Genomic DNA, 21,218 nt, shown 5'->3' on the forward strand with positions numbered 1-21,218 from the left:
CATCATGCGGCCGGAGGGAAGGGCTTTGCGTCTGTCAGAGTGTCAGAGTGTGGGTACGCTGCCACGCACGTAGGCGAAGGGCTGAGATCAAAATCTAGCCCTCTGGCGGGGGACACTGGAAAACTTGCTCTGAGCAACTCCGCTAGCCCCTCTGCATTCACGACATTCGTTGTTGCTGGTTCTGCCATCACTACCATATACCGTCTCATCTTCTGTCCCTTGCACCATACTGATGGCATCGATCCTGCGCCAGGCAAACAAGCGTAAGGCTGCCCCTACTGCTGCTGCAGGTGAGGATGTGCAGCAAAGTGGTGCTCCAGGCGAGGTCGTTCGGCGAAACAAGCAGAGGGTCTTGCTGATTCCTTCTCGTGGTGTGACGAGCCAGATGAGGCACCTCGTATCTGACCTGGAGGTTCTGATGCCTCACTCCAAGAAGGGTGAGTACACTTCCCACGGTGTATGATCCAACCTCGTAGTCCCTTTCGCCTCCAATGGGTATGCCTTGCGTAAGTGCAGGGCGGTTTTGGGAGGGACTGCGCTCAGCCAAGCACTGCAAAGCGTTTGCTTGAATCTTTCGAGGCTGGGAGACACTCTCACTGCACACATACTGGAAAACCCACGCTACGTCGATCCATTTCGATTACCCTCTCTGGTAGCCCGGCTGCTTAGGGATGCATCGCCAATTGGCAAACCTAGCAGAAGCTGACCCTGTTCTCATTGTCCCTCCCCGAGCCTGTAGATTCCAAGCTGGACTCCAAATCGAATCTTCATATCATCAACGAGCTCGCTGAGCTGAACAATTGCAACGTGATTACGGTTCCGTGGTGATGGGCATCTGTGCCTGTGTCTCTGCTGACTTTCGACTCGTCCTCTCTACCTATACTTAGAATACCCTCTACTTCGAAGCTCGGAAGCATCAAGATCTCTATCTATGGGCTTCCAAGACACCCAACGGACCCTCTGCGAAGCTCTTCATTCAGAACATCCATACAATGGATGAGCTCAAGATGACTGGCAATTGTCTCAAGGGCTCCCGTCCGATCCTGTCATTCGACTCTGCATTTGATCAGTCCCCTCACTGGTCGCTTCTGAAGGAACTTCTCACACAGGCCTTTGGCGTACCTCGCAGTTCAAGGCGTACGAAGCCCTTTGTGGATCATGTTCTCACGTTCAGTGTGCTGGACGGGAAGATTTGGTTCCGCAACTACCAGATCATAGAGGAGGATCCGGGGAGCGCTGTTTTGCGAAGAGCGCAGGAACTGGCCTCGGGGGCTGAGCCGGACAAGAGGGCAAAGAGGAGCAAGAAGGCTGGGGCAGAGGAGAAGCCCCCTACACTGGTGGAGATCGGTCCGCGTTTCGTCATGACACCCATTAGGATCTTTGAAGGAAGCTTTGGCGGTGCGACATTGTACGAGAACCCAGGTGAGTGAAGGAGCTCAGTTGCAGGCCAGGCCTGGTATGTCCAGGTCGGAAGCGGTTCAAGAAGAGGGACAGAGTCAGGAGAGGTGCCGGCTCACTCCCATCCTCCTTTGTCCGCCCTATGATCTTCCCACCACACCTCACCCTCATCCCACATTCCTTACCATCCCTCACCCCAGAATACGTCTCTCCGAATACCGTTCGCCACCTGGCTAGGCACAAGAAGGGAGAAGAGTACAAGTCGCGCGCAAATGATCAAGACGCCTTTAAGACAAAGGTGGCCAAGTTGCAGAGGGAGAGAAAGGTGAATGAGCTCGCCACCGATCGAGTCTTTGCTTGAGGAGGGAGGGGGAGGAGGAGCAAGAGGAGAGGGATTGGGAGCCATGCGATTCTTGGGAGTTGCAGAGGCGAGGACACGACATGGCATGGTGTGAGCGGTTACGAGTTTGGTCAGACTAGAAGCGGGACGAGTAATTGGCAGAGAGGACTATGAAGGGAAGAGTCACATGTCGATTCAAAAATAGACGAGGAGGAGGCGGGAATCATCGACATCGACGACGACGACGACGATGATGATGATGTCTTCCTGCGCACTTCGCTGTAAGCAAACAAGCAAGCAATGTACCATTTACAACTGTAAATCTCCAGCCGGCAGAAAAGGATGAGCTGCCCTTGTCCCCCCCCCCCAAGTTCTCACCTGCTCCTGCTCCTGCTTCGCTCAGCTCTTCTCCCTCCTAGCTTTTACTCCCTTGCTCAACTTTGCCAGTAGCTCCTCTGTCGTCTCCCAACTCACACATCCATCCGTAATGGATACTCCATACTGCAATTCCTCCACTTTGCCTTCCTTTGGCTCCCCCTGCTTTCCCTCATGCAAGTGCGATTCGATCATCACACCTGTAATGGCCCTCTCCCCTTGTGCAAGCTGCTCTGCCACTGCCTCGATGACCTTTGGCTGATTACGATAGTCCTTTTGAGAATTTCCATGAGAGGCGTCGACCATAATCGAAGGGTGTCGATCCGGCAAGGTCTTTTGTAGGACTTGGCGAGAGGCGGAAATCGAGGCAGAGTCGTAATTTGTGCCTTTGGAACCGCCGCGGTGAACAATGTGAAGGTCGCCATTTCCGGCAGTCTTGACAATGGCGGCGAGACCTTGGGTGGTGACACCCATGAAGGCGTGCGGTTGAGAGGAGGCACGGATAGCATCGACGGCGACGCCGAGACCGCCGTCTGTGCCGTTTTTGAAGCCGATGGGCATGGAGAGACCAGAGACTGAGGCGGAGGGGGAAGGAGGGGGGAAGCAATTGGTGGTCAGAACCTCAGTCACTTTCTCTTGACGAACACTCGCTCTTTCGTCTCCTCGATTGCCTACTCACCCAGCTCCCTGTGCAGCTGCGACTCGGTGGTACGAGCGCCAATGGCTCCCCAAGAGTACAAGTCGGAAGTGTACTGGGGTGAAATGGTGTCCAATACTTCGCAAGCGACGGGTACGCCAGCAGAGGTGAGGTCCACTAGGAGATTACGTGCAATCTGAGGAAAAGAAAGTGGGAACGTGTTTAGTACAGAGATGTCCCATTTGTACTGGCTTTGTGCTCGATGGTAATCTGCACTACCCACCTTGAGTCCCCTGTTGATTTGGAATGTACCATTGATGTCAGGGTCATTGATCAGTCCCTTCCATCCCACTGTGGTCCGTGGCTTCTCAAAGTAAGCTCTCATAACAATGACCAAGTCGTCCTTGTACGTCTGAATACTCTGTGCCAACTTCTGTGCATAGACCTTTGCCTGCTCTGGGTCGTGAATGGAGCAAGGTCCTACGACGACTAGCAATCGGTCGTCTTTGCCATTGATAATGGCCGATGCCTGACCACGGGCTTTTGCGATGACGCGCTGTGCCTGGGGTGGTACAGGGATCTCGTGAATGAGGAGGCCGGGGGAGATGAGGGGCTCGTAGCCTGTGACGCGGGTGTCGTTGGAGTAGAGGTAGGCGTCGGTGTCCTGGTCTGCAGAAGCAGAAGAGGAAGAGGCGATCTTGGTCACGTCTGCCAGTGGCTGGCCAGTGGGGATTGCGGCCGTTCCATTTGCGACTGTCATGGTTTGGTTGGGTGTGGAGTGGGTTTGGAGGGAGGGAGGTGAGCAAAGGATGGTTGCCTGGCTGCTGCGAGATGTGGATCTTCCTCTTCTGCCGCGTGACTCCTCTTCCGCTGAAAAATCGAGGGTCAGGCCAGGCCTCTTGGCAGGAAGGGGGATGCGCACACACGCACACACGCACGCACACACTCACTCACTCACCCTGCACGCCCTTTCCGCAAAAGCACCACCACCACCACCACGCAGCCACAGAGCATCACAAAGAAGAGCATACCCGACGCAGTCACTCTTCACCCCCGCCCCTCCTCACCACACTCACACCCACGCCATCTCATCACTACTCACAACGACGGCGGCGGCGGCGACTTACATACCACGCCTCGCCTGGCGGTCCATCTCATCGCTACGGACCCCTCGCAGTCCTTCTGCCCTACCACGCCCGCCACTTCGCCTCGTCACTCCTTCCTCCTCATTAGCCCGCTTCCACTCGGCGCCCATCATGCCTTCTCGCACCAATGATGACGTCGCTTCATCCTCCTCCTCTTCTTCCTCGGTTGCAGGGCCTAGCAAAGCCTCTGGCAGCACACTCCCTCCCATCCTGCCCCTCTCTGCCTTCCCTAACCCTGGCACCCCCATTCACGAGAAGCCCAGTGGGTACACCTTCTACAAGGAGGTGCTCAACTCCTCAAAATACATCGTCGCACCCATGGTATCCGCCTCGGAGCTACCCTGGCGCACACTCTCCCGCAGATACGGCGCTGACCTCTGCTACAGTCCCATGATCAATTGTCGCTCCTTGGTCGACTCGCTGCATGGCAAGAGCAAAAATTCGCGCGCCAAGGCTCTAGAGTGGTTCGATGTAGACCTCGGTGAAGAGGGCAGTGGAGAGGATAAGATGCTGGTGGTTCAGCTGGCAGGAAGCGATCCCAAGATTATCCTCGAGGCGGCAGAACATGTACAGGACCATTGTCTTGCTGTAGACCTCAACCTGGGTTGCCCACAACACATTGCCAAGAGGGGTCACTATGGTTCCTACCTGCAAGAAGATTGGCCTCTCATCTTCAACATCATCAACACTCTCCACCTCAACCTGCGCATCCCCGTCACCGCAAAGATGAGGGTATTCGACGATGTAGAGCGTACAGTCGCCTATGCCAAGATGCTACAGCACGCCGGAGCACAAATTGTCACAGTCCATGGTCGCACAAGAGAGCAAAAGGGACACAAGACGGGCGTTGCAGACTGGGAAAAGATTAGAGCTGTCAAGCAAGCACTCGATGTCCCTGTATTCGCCAATGGCAACATCCTCTACGGAGAAGACCTGCAGAGCGCACTAGACAAGACGGGCGCAGATGGAGTCATGAGCGCAGAGGGGAATCTGTACAACCCAACCATCTTCTCCACCAGTGACCTCAGGGAAAAACTCCCCACCCACCTCTTCCCACATCGCACAGACGGGCCAGAGCCGAATCCAGAGTGGGCCCCCTTCCCTTACATTCCCGCCATCGCCCACGCCTATCTGGACGAAGTGGTGCAGTGCAAGACTCGCACAGAGCCAGGAGCGGTCAAGGGTCATATTTTCAAGATTTGCAGACCGGCACTTGAGAGACATACCGACATTCGAGCGAACATTGGGAAGGCCAAATTGCTGCATCTGGAAGAGGGACAGGATCGGGGAGTGGTTGTGAAGGAGTATCGCGAGGCAATGGATCTGCTGGACGAGAGGTTGATGGTGAGTCATCGTCGCCGCCGCCGCCGCCGCCACCAGGTGATACAAGATGGGGAGAGCTTCTTCTAAATCTGACTTTACTCCTTTTCTTCTTCTCGAACAGGTCGATCGCAAAGACTCTACCTTCTCCTCGGCCCCAACCGGCACATCCAAACACATCCCACCATCAGAACAGCGCTACCTCCCTCATTGGCTCTGCCAGCCTTACTTCCGTCCTCCACTTGCCGAGCCCGCTGCAGAGGCGAAGCAAGCCAAGGGTGTGAAGGAGGTGGGCGCTACTGGAGCTGCCTCTGGAGATGGAACCGCTGGAGCTGGAGCTGTCCCTGTCAAGTCCAACGGAATGGTAGATCCAGCTGACGTGCAGACCGAGGGGGAAAAGAGGGTCATGATGGACGAGAACGAGGAAGCAGACCAAGGTGGCAATGATGCTAAGCGGATACGTGTACGTTGAGTGCGGCTCGTTGTTCTAAATGGCGAGGGGAGTCCTGTAGATGATTAATTTCTGAAATCTTAATACGCTCTCCCTTTTCTCACACCCCGCATCGCCTCGCCCCGAATCTCCCCTCCTTTCCCTCGCTCTGCCGCCCTGCCCACTTTCACGCCATCCATCCCACTGCCACTTGCCACTTCCCACTTCCCAATCTCCCCAGCTCCAGCAACTACGTCTCTCCCTCTCTTGCTCCCTCGCACTGAAAACACGCGCAAATGCCCTCTTTGAGCGAAAGCTGTACGATGAAGCAGTCGCGCTTTATCAGGACGCAGTGGGGGCTTTGCCCGTTAGGGAGAAAGGGGAGGGGGAGGAGGAGGAGGTGGAGGAGGTGAAAGGGGAAGAGGAAGAGGAAAGAGAGGAGGAGGAGGGAAGTTGGGTTGATCAACCTCCTTCGCGGCGGGTTGAAGGGAAGAGCAAGAGTACGAGTTCGAGCAAGAGTACGAGCAAGGTAGGAAAGAACGAAGCGCTCGCCTCTGCCTCTACCTCTGCCTCTACCTCTGCCTCTAATCCTACAAGCAGAGCAGCAACCCTCCCACAGCCTCGACCTCAAGCACAGCCTCAGCCTCAACCTCAAAAAAGCAGCGGGCTCGTCGAGCTCACTGAAGCCGAAGCTGCTGCTCTTGAGGCGCAGACACAGGCGCAGTCCCGGTCCCACGCTCCTTCCGAAGACAAGACCAAGGACTCGAACGAGGAAGAAGTGTTGGAGGAAGAGATTCGAGAAGTGGAGAAGCAGATTAAAGAACTCCGTACGGCTTGCTATGCTAATTGTGCGGCGGGGTATTTGAAACTTGTAAGTATCGACTAGAGGGTGAGGAGCGAGGAGGAAGGGGCGAAATCAGGAAGGAGGGACAGCTCGAGGAAGTGAAGCTCACTACCGTCCCGTCCACTTTACTGTCCCCCCCTCCCCCACTCTGTCAACAGGAGCAATACGCCTCTGCGCGCCACGCCAGTGAAGAAGCACTCTACGATACTCCCAATCACTTGAAAGCCCTACATCGTCTCTCGCAGGCGCTAGATGGTTTGATAGAAGAAATGTCCAATGCCGAAACTGGCACTGGCATTGGGAGTGGGAGTGGGACTGCTTCCAAGAACAACAACAGCAGCAGCAGTACTAGCAAAAGCAGTACCTCCCCCTCCAAATCCACCCTCCTCGACCTGCAGCTCCGCACCCTCCAAACCCTCTCCACCCACCCTTCCCTCCCCCCCTCCCTCCAAACCTCCCTCACCCAATCTCAAATCCCCCTTGTACGTAGTCGACTCGAGGAGGAGCGCGAGAGGGAAAAGGAGGAAATGTTGGGCAAACTCAAAGAGGTGGGAGATAGATTCTTGGGTTGGTTTGGATTGAGTACGGAGAATTTCAAAATGGAGAAGAGGGGAGAAGGCCAGGGGGGAGGATGGGGGATGAATTTCAAGAGGTAGAGAGGGGAGAGAGGTGGGGTGGTAACCTCTCTTTCCGAAGATGCAACAAGTTGTTGAAAAGCTTCTTTCAATTGATCTCTCCCTCAGTCATTGCTTCGCTACACGTTTTCGGGGAGACAGGTACGGCCCGTAACCTTGGCCTTTGCTCCTCTTTCTCTTCTCGTCACCTAGTTCTCTTCGACTTCTCATTGTCCCTTCCACCACCTCTCCCCTTCAGGCCAAGTAGATCTTGACCGTCTTGATCTGGAAGGCCCTAAAGTGCAGCGAGACTGCCGTGCTTCCATCCTTTGGATCGATATAGCTCTTCAATCCCTCCACCTCGATTCCCTCGCTCTTCTCCGTCTGGAGCTCATCTTCAAGAATCGTGCACTCGACGACCTTCTGGATCTTCAATCCCTCTGCAATCTTCAGCTCCACAGAGGCAGCCGCTCCGAGCGACTCGTACATGCGCAGGATGACCGTCGTGCTACTGCTTCCCTTCTTGCCATAATAGTCAAAGTCCTGCTCGCCGCGCTTCATCGTGTCCAACACGACGGTGCCCTTGGCCGACTGCTCGACACTGAAGGGCATCGTCGGCGTAGGTTTGGCCGAGGGCGAGGGCTTGACGCGAGATGCAGGGGAGAGGCCGAGGGCGAGGGCATTGCGCAGGCTTGACTCCTCGACAGGGTTGTTGTAGATGCGAGCGGCAGCGACGACGTCGCTCTCCGCCAAAGTGCCTGCGTGCGGGTACAGCGCAAAGGAGAATACATGCTCTCCTTCATCCTGGTGCGCATCAGGGTACGTAGCCGCCTTGAGCAGGGAGATCCTCAGCGTGCCTCCTTCAGCTGAATGTCCATACTTGCAGTCGTTGAGAATCGCAAAGCCATAGTTGGCCTCGGAGAGATCGGTGAACTTGTGTCCGCACACCTCAAACTTTGCAGCCTCCCAAGAAGTGTTCCGAGTGGTGGGTCGCTTGGTCACGCCGAATTGCGTTTCGAAGGAGGCAGTGTCGGTCTGGAGACTAGTGGGAACTTCGAAGCGAAGGAAGCGGTGCTTCTCGTGCCAATCGACGTGCGCCTGGACATTGAGGTAAGAGCGAGCGTTGCGTTTCTGCGAGACACTGCCCGTCTGAGCCGTGGCGGGCAAAGCATCGAGGCTGAGTGAGAAGGTAGCCTTGCTCTTGCCGAAAGTAGCCTCCAAGGCCAGAGTAGCCCTCCAGGGGCCACGCTGCTGAACGCGCACACGATCGAAGCGAATCTCCTCGAGCGTGTCAAGGGACCAAATGTCGGTGTCCCAAGCGTCGAACTGGTTAGGGTAGTCTTCGCAGATGACCAGGCCTGCGGTGCGACCGTCAGCGATGATCTCGCGGCCCGCAATGAGATCGTAGATGGAGGTGATGCGACCGTTGGACACCTTGATGCTAAGGTTGAAGTTGCTCAGATCGAAGTCGCCATTGGCACTCTCGACGAGAGAGACCGCCTCCAGATCTCGCATGACGAGTGCTGATGAGCGGCTGGGTGCGATAACACCAGTCTTGTTGACGTCCTCGACTAGCAGTACAGCCGTTGAGCCATCTACAGACATCTGAACAGCGGTCTGTTGCAGTAAATGGACCTCGCTACCTCCGCGACCTGCTAGAGGCACTTCAACCAGCTCTCGTCGGGGCACATCGAGCGTGTTGATAACTCCAGTAGACTGAGCTTTGCTGCTGAGAGCAGACTCTGCATCATCAAGAAGTGCTCGAGCCTTGCGATCAACATCTGCGTATATCTTCTCGGCGTCATCGTAGACTAGACGAATGGAACTGCCAGGCAGAACATCGTGGAATTGGCACTTCAAGAAGGGCTCCCAGAGCGCGTCGAGCTTCTCCTTGGGGTACTTGTACTTGCCACTGGCATCGCTGATACTGGCAAGAGTGGCAACCCATTCGACGTTGTGCAAGAGGATCTCCAGCTTTCTGTTCCATCGCTTGATCGACCCATGAGAGGTCTGGACGGCTCTGTGGAACTCGAGATAGATTTCGCCCTGCCAGGTAGGCAGTCTGTTCCCTTGCTTGGTGGTCTTGAGCACGTGGTCGTAAAAGTCTCGAGCGTTGTGACCGACCACTACCTTTGGCATCTCGGTATAGCCGTTGTTGTAGACAGCTCGGGCTCGTCGTAGCTTCTCTAGATTTGGTGCGGTAGGTCCACCGCCGCCGTCTCCCCAACCGTACAGGTGCAGGGCAGCAGGCTGAACATTGAGATTCTTGTTGTTCCAAGATCCTTTTCGGATATCGTCTGCACCGCATTGCGAATCGTAGTTGTCTACAGGAGTCATGTGCGTGATGATCTGCGTACCATCAAGACCAGTCCACATGAAGGTGTTGTGTGGGAACTTGTTGATGTTGCTCCAGCTCAGCTTTTGCGTGAACCAGTAATCACAGCCAGACTCTCGAGCCAGCTGAGGGATCTGGGCATTGTAGCCAAAGGAGTCTGGAAGCCAGAAGATGTCGCAGCGCTTACCGAAGCGAGACTCAAAGAATCTCTGTCCGTAGAGGAACTGACGGACAAACGCCTCACCACTAGGAAGATTGGCGTCGTTTTCGACCCAAGTACCACCGATGGGAACGAAGCGACCCTCCTTGACCTTTTGCTTGACCCTTTCGAAGAGTTCAGGGTACAGTTCCTCCAGCCAAGCGAATTGTTGAGCTGTAGAAGCAGTGAACTTGTACTCTGGGTAACGATCCATGAGGTCGAGTTGAGTGGACCAGCTTCGAGCCACCTTTTGTTGAGTAGCGCTGAAAGGCCACAGCCATGCAGTATCGATGTGGGTATGTCCCAGACTCCAGAGCTGAGGTGCTGCTCGGTCGCCTTCGCTGTCCTTGTAGATAGAAGCGCCTTCGTCTTCCCAGTTTGCTCCTAGGACCTCTTCGGCGACTTTTCTGCAGCGATCGATGGACGAGAGGTCTCCCTTTCTGAAAGTCGACATGATCTCATTACAGATCCAGAGCGCCTTGTTCTGCAGTACACCGTCTTTTGGCATCTCATCGACACAGCCTCGAAGGATTTCCCAGTCCCACATGAGCTTCCAGGCTTCAGGTCTCTTGACAACGATGTCTGCCGAGGCGAGGACAAAGAAGCGGTCGGGGTCGGGGTCGCCAGTGCTGTCGCTGGGAAGGCCGAACATCCCATTGCAGGTAATCTCGATGTATAGGGTTAGGGTACCCTTGCGCATCTTGGGCTTCAATGGGAAGTCGACTCGACGCTTGTCTCCACCACCAGTGATGCCTTGCAGCGCTGCTCCATCTTCACTGTAGATCAGGGCCTCACATCGTGGGTCGAACTAAGCAATAGGGGTAAAAGAGAACATCGGGCTTGTGGTTAGTCCCCTCCCTGGCATGCTGCTGGGAATCTTGCATACTGACCTCGAGCTCCACCCAGTCCTTGTCCTGCCACTCCTTTGGTACGTTGATGGTGACTCGCACCCAGTGGTTGGTCCAGCTAGGCCCAAATGCATCCCCCTTCTTGCACTCCACATACTTCTGCTTCTTGGCAACGTCGAAAGAGGGCTTTGCGCCGATGTCGGGACTCCACTTGCCCATGGAGATGACCTCTTCATCATCGGTGCGATCTTCGAAGAGGACAGAGCTAAGATTGTAGTTGGCGAACTGGCCACCAACGAAGTCGTTGAGCCTCCTCTCTTGCTGGCTCCGGATGGAGGGACCTCGAACAGGTCGGGCTGCGTCGGCAGCCAAGACAGGGTAGGGCATGACGTTGGGTGCGCGTATGTGTGTGTCTCTTGCAAGGTCGAGTATCCTTACGAGACTGGGTATCGGAAGATGTGGTGGGGGATGGCGAACCGACCAGGAGGGATACAGACGATGGAGGGAACGGTAAGGGGGAGGACAGGAAGGACGGACAACGAGGCGAGTGGCCGGCTGATCCGGCTGACGCACGGACGCAATCCTCCGTTGCCTTGACGCCTCGACGCTTTCAACCTCCGCCCGCCGCCTTTGCAGCCTCAATTCCCGGAAGGAGGGATATTCTCTATCGAGGGCAAGAGGCACACGCTACCAAGAACCCTTTAATTGTCTCCCTCCTTCGTCGTAAAGGCTGCTGGCCCTTCCGTAGCCAGTGACCTCCTCTACAGTCAGAGATGGCAACACGGTGGAAGCCGACCGTCAAGGCCAAGCAGGCTGCAGCGGAGTCTTCCATCATCGATGACTGGGAGAATGACGAGGGGGAGCAGAGCAACACTTCACCATCTGCAGCGGCCGATGACATCGGTACTGCAAAGGATTCAGGTCAGGATGCATGGCCCTCACTGGGATCAGCGGCAGCACCTAACAGGGCCTATCGGAGTAGTCCGTCGGTAACACTGCTGGCCGCTCGCAGCAAGTCTGCGTGAGTACCATGAGGTAGCCCTTCAGCCAAAAAGGGCCACAGCTCTGACTTTGCTACCAATACTCCCTACCGCGACAGCTCTTCCACACCATTGCAGTCTGCCTCTCCCGCATTCGGCTCTCCTCAAGCCTACCCCTTCTCAATAGCTCCCCGAGTCACTGGTCCCCCAACGAACCTGCCACCTTCAGCTCTAGCTCCCGAGCCTGCACCTCAGATCCTCCGGCGCGACCCCAACAGCAGCGCCTCATCCTCCCGTGCCGGCTCCTCGAGCGCAGAAGGCGATGCTGCGAACAGGAGAAAGACACTACAAGAGCGGGAAAAGGAGTACGAAGAGGCACGCAGGAGGATCTTTGGAGATGCGCCGGTCAAGGAGAGTGCGATGAAGGCTGGAGAGGGCAAGGGTCAAGCTGAGAGCAATCCGGATAAGCGGAGAGGAGGAAAGAAGGGCGGTAGTCGGAGCGGCTCTCGGTCAGCGTCAGGGGACGGGCTCCAAAAGTCGAGGTCGGGAACCTCGACTCCAGAGATCAGAATGGTAGAAGGAACATCAAGATAGAGCATCGGCGCGACTTCTTTGACGTGAGGTTTCGTCTCATTCATACCACGCCAATGGCACAACTATACATATTCTTCATCAAGGAGTGTGAGGGTATCTGATGTCAAGGCGAGACTGTAGTGATTGACCGGATGGGCAATTGCGTTGAGCAGGGGACTGGCAAATTTTGGTGAAGTTGTAGTAGAGCCTGTAAGGGAATAAGTGACAGAGAATCAGCCTGCATTCGCGAGCCGCTCGCAGCTACTGACAATGCCCTCAAGTGAACCTCACCTGCTCATTCACTCGATGCGCCTTCCAGGATGTGCACCAGCTGGTGAGACGCTTAAGAATCTGCAAAGGCTCAATGTGCAGGACGCCTCGAGCTTTGATATCCTCTTCATCATCGTCCGCAGAGCTGAGGATGGCCAGAGCACAATACACGATGAAGGACCATGCGAATGCTTCTTGCATTGGGCTGAAGAAGGGTGATCTTCATTCGCTCAGCGTGTGCTAGGAAAGAGAAGGCAGAGCTTCGCGACAGTCGAGTAGTGTCACAAATCTCACAAATTGTACCGGAACCACCTGGGGCATGGCTACTAATGACCTTGGACAGGGCCAAGCCAGGGGCCGGGACCTCATTTGCTCACGGCAGATGAGTGCTTCATTCGGTGGGCAGTAGTAGCCTTGGCAAGGGCAAAGCATCGATCACTCGACATCGACATTGAAATGGGACAAGCATCATCTGTGCCTCGATGTCGTACGACCAGGGCGATATGGTTGTCGTCGCAGACAGTCGTGGTATGCGCCCTCTTCCGAGCCGGGGGGACCAGGGCTCCGATTCTGATTATGCACTTTTCGGGATGGCACGGCGACGCAAGGAGAGCAAGTGCGGAGACACAATGTCATCTCTCTGCCTTTCTGACTGTACAGGAGATACGAGGACACTGTCAGGCTTCCTGACAGAGGCGGACCTGCTTGCTGCCAGGCAGACATGAAGCCCCTTCCGCCCCACGCCGGAGTTGCGAGAGCATGCCTGCAGGAGGGTGCCGACGATGGGGCAAGTGTAGATCTGGGTACCTCGTTCACGGTCTCTTGACCACTGCTGTGCTAAAAATGAGTGTGACTTGTCTTTCTTCAATCTCAGTCCGGATGCGCAACACAAGGGGGGTTTGGTTGGTTGGTGGAAGTCTGTCGCTGTCGCTGTCAGGCGGAGGAGCGCAGGAGGTAGAATCCCAACGCAGCAACGTCGGGGTCCAAGAGGAGGGGTGCTTGACGGCGGGCGTGTGTGCGTGTGTGTGCGTCTGTGCCTGCGTCCGCGGGAGTTGGGCCGGAGCTCGGTGCTAAGCGTCAAGTAGACTTCTGGCGTGGCTTGAAGGTGTCCTGCACATGCTCCCCACGCCAGCCACGCCCCGCTGAGCTCAGGAGCGGCTTCTGCTCTTGCCGCCCTCCCGCAACTTCCTATGCTCTGCGCTTGTGTGTAGCTCCTCCCTTGTCTGTCCTGTCTTGGACGCACTTCTCCTCTTCTTCCTCTTGGGCAGACTTACGGAGAAGCAACTCGCGGCGACGACAAAGTCAGCAGCACCGTAGTCCCGGGATTCTGGCCTGCCTGCCCGAGGGCATCTCAGTCGCACGGCCAGCTACCCACGCTCGCGTCTCCGGCGGGGCAAAAGGCCACGGCGGCATTTTCAACTCGAGCCTCCCCCCCTCCCCGCCTTCCTCCGCCTTCCTCCTTTGCTCACTCCATACCGAGTGCTTACCGCTCCTCGTACCACAACATCACCACCTTCCTTTTCCGCTTCTTCCTCCTCCTCTTCCTCCTTCCTCGGATCAAATCACATCCCATCTCCTCCTCCGCGGCTAGTCTCATTCAGAAGTTCCTTCTCCTTTCACCCCGGTCCCGCCGCTCGCCTGCTGCTGCCGCTTTCAAGTCGCCTTGCGCAAGACGCCGACAGACGATTGGAAAGCCGTCGCGTTCCTCGCCGGGGTCCGCATACCAGCGCTCAGCGTCCTGCGCCAAGAACAAGTGAGGCAATATCAGTGTCAAGATCACGAAGCCGAGGTACGGTATCCCATCAGGCAATAGCGGCATCCTCTTCTGCTACCTTGCCTGCTGATCAAGAGCCAGGAGAGCTGTAGCCGAGGTCTGCAAGATTGACCTCCTCGCGTCAGATCGATCTTCTATCGCTCCTTGATACGCAGGAGCCCCCGCTGCACAGCATCGTCTAGGCGTCCCTCAAGTCGCTCTTGCTGCCTGCTAGCAGGTCTTCGGATGCTCAGCAGTCAAACAAAGGCAGCTTCGAGTAGTACTCTACCGCAATCCCCCAACGTCTCGACATTGAATCCTTCCTACCCGTCTCTGGAACAGCCGAAAACGGGAAGCTCAGTGCCTCGAACCATCCCGAGCGCTTCCCTAGACTGGGTATCCAGACCTAGAGCTGGCCCGAACCCAGCTCCAGCTCCTACGCCTGAGAGCGAGTCGCTCGCCATGACGAAGCATGGCGAGCAAATGAGTCCGGAATCAGAGGAGGACTCCTTTAATTTCGGCGAAGGCAGCGAGAGTCCTAGTCAGGGCGGCGTAGCAGGAGACAGACCGAGGGTCAGAGCAGAGGGACCTGGTGGACAGGACCTTAAGAGGGGTGCTAGGATCGCTTGTCTGGAGTGTAGATCGGCAAAGATACGATGCTCGGCGCCGAATGATGGACAGGTACCTTGCAAGGTGAGTGGCAGACGGGTCTGACGTCGATGGGGAAAAGCGATTGGGCTTCGATGCTGACTCTTACTCCTTCCAATTGGCATATCCAATCATCAGAGATGCTCGAGACATGACAAGGAGTGTGTCTTTGAGAAGCATCGGAGAGGCCGCAAGCCAGGAAGAGGGTGAGTGCAGAGTCTCGAAAAAGTCTTCCGGTCCAAAGATCCCAGTCATGACCGTTCACTTCTATACCTACATCCTGACAGTAACCTGCCGAAGGAACGAAGCGCTGTTGATGCGAGGAGTCTCAGCCAGAACGCTGGACCATATCGTCACAACAGTGGCGAGCACGCCAACTCTGACATCTCGCCAGTATCCTCCTCTTACCAAAGCCCCAATCAATGGCTCCCACAAAGTGGTTCAGGCCCCAAACCAGGCTTCCAGATGCACCAATATGGTGGGCCCGTACAGTCGCCTGGCCCCTTCAGCAACAGCCCGGGCATGGGGTCACGAGATGCGTACCGACCAGACCTTGGCCCGTATGGCATGGACAATGGCCGAAGGGGAGGTCCCTCGCAACCCTCTCGAGCCTATCCCGGCCCTCTGCCACACTTTCCTCACCGAGACCAGCCCTTCAGCTACCAGCCGCGGCACCCGCAATCTCCTTACGACGCGCCAGCTCCCCTCATCTCCAGTCATGGCCATGGGTACCAAGCACCACTCTCATCCTCCTCAGCGTCAAGCTCGCATGGAGGTGGCTTCTTCTCTCCCCCACTCCCGAGAGCTGAAACGTCCTTTCCTGGACCGCAACAAAATCAGCAGCCAAGAGATGAGCACAGATGGGGACCCAATAACCATCTCAACAGTTCGTCCTACAGATCGGGGTACTCTAATCCGCGTGCCTTGACTTCGGAGCGGTCGCCAAAGCAAAAGCCCGAGAATAAGTCTTCGCCTCAATCTCAGCCCCAACAGACGCCGATGGGACCTCCTACGCAATATGCCAGGTATCAAAATGGTGGAACCTCTTCGCCGAGAAGTCTGCCGCCTGTGCCTCACCAAGTGAATAACAGTAGCAAGCTCAGCCAGGCTTCGACACCTCAGCCCAAGACGGAAGCTCAGGAGGGAGAAAAGGCAGGAACGGCAGAAGAAGAAGAGGAAGAAGAAGAGGATGAGCTTGTCGACGAGGATGAGGTGCTACAAGCTTATCAAGATCCCGACGTCCTGTCGCGACCTCTGCAGCTACTGGCATATGCTTCCACTGCCGCTGCTCGCAGACAGACTGCTGGCGGGTACAAGGACCCTCGTGGTATGACAGCTGCAGCTACACTGGGACTTATTAGCAGCCCGGGCGCAGTCAAGGTCAAGAGTAGCATCGAGGTTGCAGCTCAAAAGGCAACTACTGAGCCCGCTTCACTGGGAGCTGGTGGAGCTGAGCCTTCGACATTGGAGAACGGCAATTGGGAGTACAAGGCAGGACGAGTGCGCGCTATCAGAGGCAGCGACGCTTCGCAAAGTCCAGCCAGCATCGATGAGACTGCAAAGTCGGAAGCTGCCAATGCTGCCTCGACCAGCACACGCGAGGAAGAAGCACAGGTCATGGAAGATCTCGGTCCTCATCTGGGCAAGAGGAGAAGAAGTGACGATGAAGTGCTTCCCGTCCCAAGCTCTCGGCGCCACTCTGTCATTGCTGAACAACGACGCATGTCAAAGCTGGGTAGCATCGAAGTGCGTAGCAGCGGGCTGGAGGCACAGGTCGAAAGCACAGCGGAGGACCCATCAGAAGAGCAAGATCGTGCTCCCGCTGGAGCTTCGCGAAAGGGCTACTTTAGGTTCTCGCTCTACGCATCAAAGCTGGACATCGACGATGCCAATGATCCCATCTCAAAAGCTGTGCTGACCCTAAGTGAGATGGAGGACCTCTTTGATCTGTTCTTCAACCGCATCAACCCGTCCAACTTCCTCTTCGACCCCTTCCTGCACTCTCTGTCCTACGTCAGGGCCAGGTCGAAATTTTTGCTCACTGTCATTGGCTCTCACGCTGCTCGCATGTCCGAAGGTGAGCGAGGAGCCGAGCTGGCGGAGAAGCTCGAGGATCATTGGAGGAATAAGCTGCTTCCCGAGGTCCTCATCGGAGGCTACAAGAGCATTGAGATTGCTCAGGCCTTCTTGTTGGCCAGTCTCTTCCATCGTCCCACTCATATCATCGTGGAAGACCGTGCCTGGCAATACCTTGGCTTTGCCATTCGTACTGCTACCGAAGTGGGCGTCAATATCGCTCTGGCGCCCAATGCTGAAGCTCAGGATAATGAGCACCTCTCTCGCAGACTGCGAAACCGTGACCGACTCTGGCTGTCCCTCGTCATTGCAGAGGGCACCTTGAGCACACAATTTGGACGACCATGCACGCTTCTTGTCAAGAACTCCGTCTCTCAGTCAGCATGGTGGAACAGAGAAGACTTTGCTCTTCCGGAAGATGCAGCTCTGATATGCCAGGTTGAGCTCAAGCGCATCGTCGAATACCACACGGACGTCTTCCAGAAGTGTGTCGCTACGCTAGCAATCACCTCAAAGGAGAACAAGGAGCGCCTGGTCAAGCTAGGTGCACTGCACAAGGTGGCTTGGCAAGAGCTTGAGTCTTGGAAGAAGACGTGGTGTCCCACTGGCGGACTGGACCAAGCTGGCGTTGGGGGCTCGATGGCCATGGGTGCTTTCCTCGTTCGCTGGTCTCCCTATTCGAGGCTCATCTACTATTACTGGCGCAGCCACCTCAACTCCTTTATCCTTCAAGCCGCCGAAAAGCGGGACGACATTTCCTCCCTGGTGGCCTTTGACTCGATGCAGTGCGCAAGAAACCTCATGGCTATCCTCCTCGACGAGAATCAAGTCGGGGACCGCGGGCTCGCCCTCGCACCCAACGGAGTCGTCGTCATGGCGACCTATGCAGCCGTCTCAGCTCTGCGGCTCACCAAGCTCGATTTTAGCAAGCATGGGTTCATTGACCAGCGCGCCATCTTCGATCAGGTCCACAGGCTGGCCGAATCCCTCGAAGTGGCGGGCAAGACGCCAGAGCATCGAGATGGAGCGGCAGCGCCCTATGGCACCTACCTCCTCTCCGTGCTGGCTCTATTTGACAATGATTCCAAGTCGAGCTCTGGTGCGAGCGTGGCTTCAGAGGCCGCTGCTGCTGCTGCTGGTGCTGGTGCTACTCCCAATTGGTCTGGCAAGACTTCCGGTTCTGCTGGAGGTTCCACTCCGGGCTACGCTCTTGCCACTGCGGAGCATCTTGCGGCTCTGAGTGGAGCGGGATCAGCAAGTCTGATGCAAACCCCAAGTCCGCAGAGAAAGGATCAAGGAGGACGAGGTCCCAACGGTGACGCACTCGCCTACGCATTGGCTCAATCCCAAAACCCTTCTGCTGCACTTCTACAAGCGGCTGCCGCAAGCAGTAATAGCAACAACAATAACAACTCTGCCGGTGGCGGTAGCAGTAGTGGTGCCTCAAGCAATGCCAATACCAATCCACTTCTCCCTGCTCACTTGAGCGGGTCTACCTCTGCCTCTGGATCAGTGGGCGGGCTGAGCTACGCTGGAGTAGGCGTCACTGGGCCTCCACCTCCTCCTCCATCTGCACCTGCACCTGCACCTCACACTCTCAACCACTCCCACCATCATCATCCACATCACTCGCATCACTCGCATCACATCCACCATTCAGGAATCGGACCCAGCCACGAAACAATGGACGAAGTCGCCCTCGCTGGCGTGTACGCAAGTGATTCAGAAGTATGGGGTTATCTAGGTGGAGTTGGAGATCCTACTAGTGCTGGATTGGGAATTGGAGCCTCCTCTGCACCGGGAGGAGTAGGGGCGGCAGGAGGAGCAGCGGGAGGGGCAGGAGGAGGAGGTGGAGGTGGTGGAGGTGGTGGAGGAGGAGGCTTATGGGCTGTCCCGCCCGGTGGGGGTTGGAGTGGTCTCTGATACCAGTATGTAACACTTTATTCGTCCATCCGTCCGTCCGTCCGTCCGTTTGTTTGTTTCCCTTCCCCTTCCCCTTCCCTTCGCTTCGCTTCCATCCATCTGTTGTCTTGTCAAGTCAGTCACCAATCGCCACGAGTACGTTGCGCTAGCCTAGAGTAGAGTTAATTTTAGAGTCTACAGTACCATTGGTCGTCCCGTCTACTTTCAGTATGCTCTGATCACGCCAAATGAGAAGAGTGTGCGAGTGTGTGTGCGTGTAGGTGTGTGTGAACCAGGATTGATATTGATATTGCGCCATTGACATGACATTCACAGATGGAGCTCTCAAGTCCCCCCCCCCCCCCCCTCTACGAATCCCAACAGCCCTGCTCCTGTTAATCGAGCGAAACAAGCTCATCCCGATGAGCGGCTAGACGCGTCACGCTTAGAAGTGGATGGCCTTGTGGTGCGCCTTATCCGTCGCAGCCAGTGCCGACTCCTTTACCGCCTCACTCAACGTGGGGTGAGCATGGCAGACCGCCGAGGTATCCTCTGCACTAGCACCATACTCAATGGCCAGCACTGAAGAGCTGATGAGCTCACCGGCATTAGGTCCAATGATGTGCACTCCGAGGATCTTCTCCGTCTCCTTTTCCACAATCGTCTTTACGAATCCTTCCGAATCCTGGTTGGTCTTGGCACGGGAGTTGGCGAGGAAGGGGAACTTGCCAATCTTGTAGGAAACGCCGGCGTCCTTGAGTTCTTGTTCTGACTTGCCCACCCAAGCTACTTCAGGATGAGTGTACACGACGGCGGGGATGGCTTCGTAGTTGACGTGGCCGTGGCCCCTGGCGAGCATCTCGATAACGGCAATACCCTCCTCTTCGGCCTTGTGTGCCAGCATGGGACCAAAAGTAGCGTCCCCGATGCACTTGACACCCTTGCAGGTGGTGTTGTAGGCATCGTCCACAACGATACGTCCCCGCTTGTCAGTCTCGACACCAATGGCCTCGAGGTTCAGACCTTTGGTGTAAGGGCGTCGACCAATGGCGACCAGAACAACGTCGGCGTCAATCTGCTGCTTCTTGCCACTCTTGGCATCCTCGACGTTCAGGAAGACCTTGCCGTCCTTCTTCTCGGCGTCGATGACCTTTGTGCCCAGGTTGAACTTCAGACCCTGCTTCTCCAGAATCTTCTTGAAGTTGGCAGCAACCTCGTGGTCCATACCGGCTCCACCAATGGTAGGCAGGAACTCGACGACGGATACCTGGGAGCCCAGTCGGTTCCAGACGGAACCCATCTCCAGACCGATGACACCACCACCGATGACGATCATCTTCTCAGGCACCTTCTTGAGGGCGAGGGCGCCAGTGGAGGAGACGATCTGCTCCTCGTCGATCTCAATGCCGGGGAAAGGGGTGACCTCGGATCCAGTGGCAATGACAACGTTCTTTGCCTCGATCTGGGTCTCGCCACCGTCGTTGAGCTGCACATTGATCGAGGTGGGGCCAGCGAAAGAGGCAGCGCCCTTGATGTAGTCTACCTTGTTCTTCTTGAGCAGTCCCTCGACACCCTTTGTCAGAGCTCCCACGGAACTGTCCTTTGCCTTCATCATCTGTCCCAGGTTCAGAGACATGTCCTTGATGTCGATTCCACGGTTCTTGAACTCGTGACCAGCAGCATGGTAGAGCTCAGAGTTGTGCAGGAGGGCCTTTGAGGGGATGCAGCCGACGTTGAGGCAGGTACCGCCGAGGGTTCCGCGCTTCTCAATGCAAGCAGCCTATGAGGGTCAGGAAGAAGCCAAATTGAGGTCAAGGCCAAGAGTCTCTTGTCAGCTATCTGTACCTGTATAATTCGCAGTCCTCTCCGCTTATTTAACGTACCTTGAGACCAGACTGTCCAGCCTTGATAGCAGCAACGTATCCACCGGGTCCACCACCGATGATGACTACGTCGTAAGGGTCAGCACTGCTGGCCAGCCCTCTCCTCGAGCCGGGCAGAGAGCTGCCCGAGGCAGATACGAGACGGGGGAGGGTAGAGCTTTGGAAGGCCTGGAAGGGCAGAGGGAGGGGGAGGAGGAAGGTCAGTCACAATGTCCACTCGAGTAGAGGCTGCTGACATGAGCGCAGTTTTGCGAACAGCTACTCGTCAAGAAACCGGGCTCACCTTGGCTGGCACGGCGCTCCTGGAGGCGACGAGGTTACGCAGCATCTTTGATAACTCAATTGGGGTTCTGGAGTGGGTATGCAGTCTGCTAAGACCAAGAGGTGGCGCAAGGATGGGCGAGGGGTCGTAGAGGGAAGAAGTAGGCAGGGAAGACTACTCCAGATGGGGGGATAGCGAGGCAGGAAGCAAGCCCTCGAGAGGTGTTGGTGGTGATAGGAAGGAGTTGGTAGGTGAAAGGGAGCAATGGGTGGCGGAAAGGGAAGCAAGTAAGAAGGTGTGGGTGGACTTCAGTCAGACACTCGATGAAGACGCCTCGCCCCGCCCCGCCGCCGCCCGGACACTTCCGCCTCAGCTGCACCCAACAA

General features: G+C 56.2%; 8 protein-coding genes across 8 annotated transcripts; 4 read left to right on the forward strand and 4 right to left on the reverse strand.

Annotated features, from left to right (window-relative positions):
- Window positions 1–232: 232 nt before the first annotated feature.
- On the forward strand, window positions 233–2,033 carry BCV69DRAFT_308077 (Brix-domain-containing protein; the record flags this gene model as incomplete). Its single annotated transcript, XM_025494701.1, has 4 exons — window positions 233–437; window positions 740–807; window positions 888–1,422; window positions 1,599–2,033. The coding sequence occupies 4 exons, from the start codon at window positions 233–235 to the stop codon at window positions 1,757–1,759; spliced, it is 969 nt and encodes a 322-aa protein (XP_025348290.1). The 3' UTR covers window positions 1,760–2,033.
- Window positions 2,034–2,137: 104 nt separating this feature from the next.
- BCV69DRAFT_287372 (3-deoxy-7-phosphoheptulonate synthase) lies at window positions 2,138–3,510 on the reverse strand (the record flags this gene model as incomplete). Its single annotated transcript, XM_025493565.1, has 3 exons — window positions 2,138–2,688; window positions 2,793–2,946; window positions 3,034–3,510. 3 exons carry the CDS (start codon window positions 3,508–3,510, stop codon window positions 2,138–2,140), a joined length of 1,182 nt encoding a protein of 393 aa, XP_025348291.1.
- A 496-nt stretch (window positions 3,511–4,006) lies between these two features.
- On the forward strand, window positions 4,007–5,687 carry BCV69DRAFT_248583 (Dus-domain-containing protein; the record flags this gene model as incomplete). Its single annotated transcript, XM_025490302.1, has 2 exons — window positions 4,007–5,239; window positions 5,340–5,687. 2 exons carry the CDS (start codon window positions 4,007–4,009, stop codon window positions 5,685–5,687), a joined length of 1,581 nt encoding a protein of 526 aa, XP_025348292.1.
- A 1,298-nt stretch (window positions 5,688–6,985) lies between these two features.
- Window positions 6,986–10,945, reverse strand: BCV69DRAFT_259449 (hypothetical protein). Its single transcript, XM_025490659.1, has 2 exons — window positions 10,528–10,945; window positions 6,986–10,445 (listed from the first exon to the last, which is right to left on the reverse strand). Exons 1-2 carry the CDS (start codon window positions 10,870–10,872, stop codon window positions 7,359–7,361), a joined length of 3,432 nt encoding a protein of 1,143 aa, XP_025348293.1. The 5' UTR covers window positions 10,873–10,945; the 3' UTR covers window positions 6,986–7,358.
- A 215-nt stretch (window positions 10,946–11,160) lies between these two features.
- On the forward strand, window positions 11,161–12,138 carry BCV69DRAFT_312394 (hypothetical protein). Its single transcript, XM_025494922.1, has 2 exons — window positions 11,161–11,506; window positions 11,585–12,138. Exons 1-2 carry the CDS (start codon window positions 11,259–11,261, stop codon window positions 12,057–12,059), a joined length of 723 nt encoding a protein of 240 aa, XP_025348294.1. The 5' UTR covers window positions 11,161–11,258; the 3' UTR covers window positions 12,060–12,138.
- On the reverse strand, window positions 12,111–12,695 carry BCV69DRAFT_188076 (hypothetical protein). Its single transcript, XM_025489592.1, has 2 exons — window positions 12,330–12,695; window positions 12,111–12,246 (listed from the first exon to the last, which is right to left on the reverse strand). Exons 1-2 carry the CDS (start codon window positions 12,507–12,509, stop codon window positions 12,163–12,165), a joined length of 264 nt encoding a protein of 87 aa, XP_025348295.1. The 5' UTR covers window positions 12,510–12,695; the 3' UTR covers window positions 12,111–12,162.
- A 1,408-nt stretch (window positions 12,696–14,103) lies between these two features.
- On the forward strand, window positions 14,104–18,781 carry BCV69DRAFT_188090 (hypothetical protein). The gene is made up of 3 exons (XM_025489593.1): window positions 14,104–14,754; window positions 14,848–14,915; window positions 14,997–18,781. The coding sequence occupies exons 1-3, from the start codon at window positions 14,308–14,310 to the stop codon at window positions 18,706–18,708; spliced, it is 4,227 nt and encodes a 1,408-aa protein (XP_025348296.1). The 5' UTR covers window positions 14,104–14,307; the 3' UTR covers window positions 18,709–18,781.
- Window positions 18,782–19,072: 291 nt separating this feature from the next.
- BCV69DRAFT_282636 (dihydrolipoyl dehydrogenase) lies at window positions 19,073–21,090 on the reverse strand. The gene is made up of 3 exons (XM_025492420.1): window positions 20,854–21,090; window positions 20,571–20,738; window positions 19,073–20,467 (listed from the first exon to the last, which is right to left on the reverse strand). The coding sequence occupies exons 1-3, from the start codon at window positions 20,896–20,898 to the stop codon at window positions 19,133–19,135; spliced, it is 1,548 nt and encodes a 515-aa protein (XP_025348297.1). The 5' UTR covers window positions 20,899–21,090; the 3' UTR covers window positions 19,073–19,132.
- Between the last annotated feature and the right edge of the window lie 128 nt (window positions 21,091–21,218).

This window comes from Pseudomicrostroma glucosiphilum (assembly GCF_003144135.1).
Source record: "Pseudomicrostroma glucosiphilum strain MCA 4718 unplaced genomic scaffold BCV69scaffold_6, whole genome shotgun sequence".
NCBI lineage: Eukaryota > Fungi > Basidiomycota > Exobasidiomycetes > Microstromatales > Microstromataceae > Microstroma > Microstroma glucosiphilum.

What these genes read in the sequence shown, in the direction of transcription:
- BCV69DRAFT_188076 (XM_025489592.1), bottom strand. Translation starts at nt 12,509, where the DNA reads ATGCAAGAAGCATTCGCATGGTCCTTCATCGTGTATTGTGCTCTGGCC. An exon ending in CGCATCGAGTGAATGAGCAG is followed by an intron (nt 12,247 to 12,329) that starts GTGAGGTTCACT and finishes ATTCCCTTACAG; the next exon opens with GCTCTACTACAACTTCACCA.
- BCV69DRAFT_188090 (XM_025489593.1), top strand. Translation starts at nt 14,308, where the DNA reads ATGCTCAGCAGTCAAACAAAGGCAGCTTCGAGTAGTACTCTACCGCAA. An exon ending in ATGGACAGGTACCTTGCAAG is followed by an intron (nt 14,755 to 14,847) that starts GTGAGTGGCAGA and finishes TCCAATCATCAG; the next exon opens with AGATGCTCGAGACATGACAA. An exon ending in GGCCGCAAGCCAGGAAGAGG is followed by an intron (nt 14,916 to 14,996) that starts GTGAGTGCAGAG and finishes ACATCCTGACAG; the next exon opens with TAACCTGCCGAAGGAACGAA.
- BCV69DRAFT_259449 (XM_025490659.1), bottom strand. Translation starts at nt 10,872, where the DNA reads ATGCCCTACCCTGTCTTGGCTGCCGACGCAGCCCGACCTGTTCGAGGT. An exon ending in AGGACTGGGTGGAGCTCGAG is followed by an intron (nt 10,446 to 10,527) that starts GTCAGTATGCAA and finishes CCTATTGCTTAG; the next exon opens with TTCGACCCACGATGTGAGGC.
- BCV69DRAFT_312394 (XM_025494922.1), top strand. Translation starts at nt 11,259, where the DNA reads ATGGCAACACGGTGGAAGCCGACCGTCAAGGCCAAGCAGGCTGCAGCG. An exon ending in GCCGCTCGCAGCAAGTCTGC is followed by an intron (nt 11,507 to 11,584) that starts GTGAGTACCATG and finishes CTACCGCGACAG; the next exon opens with CTCTTCCACACCATTGCAGT.
- BCV69DRAFT_282636 (XM_025492420.1), bottom strand. Translation starts at nt 20,898, where the DNA reads ATGCTGCGTAACCTCGTCGCCTCCAGGAGCGCCGTGCCAGCCAAG. An exon ending in GGAGCGCCGTGCCAGCCAAG is followed by an intron (nt 20,739 to 20,853) that starts GTGAGCCCGGTT and finishes CTGCCCTTCCAG; the next exon opens with GCCTTCCAAAGCTCTACCCT. An exon ending in CTGGACAGTCTGGTCTCAAG is followed by an intron (nt 20,468 to 20,570) that starts GTACGTTAAATA and finishes TGACCCTCATAG; the next exon opens with GCTGCTTGCATTGAGAAGCG.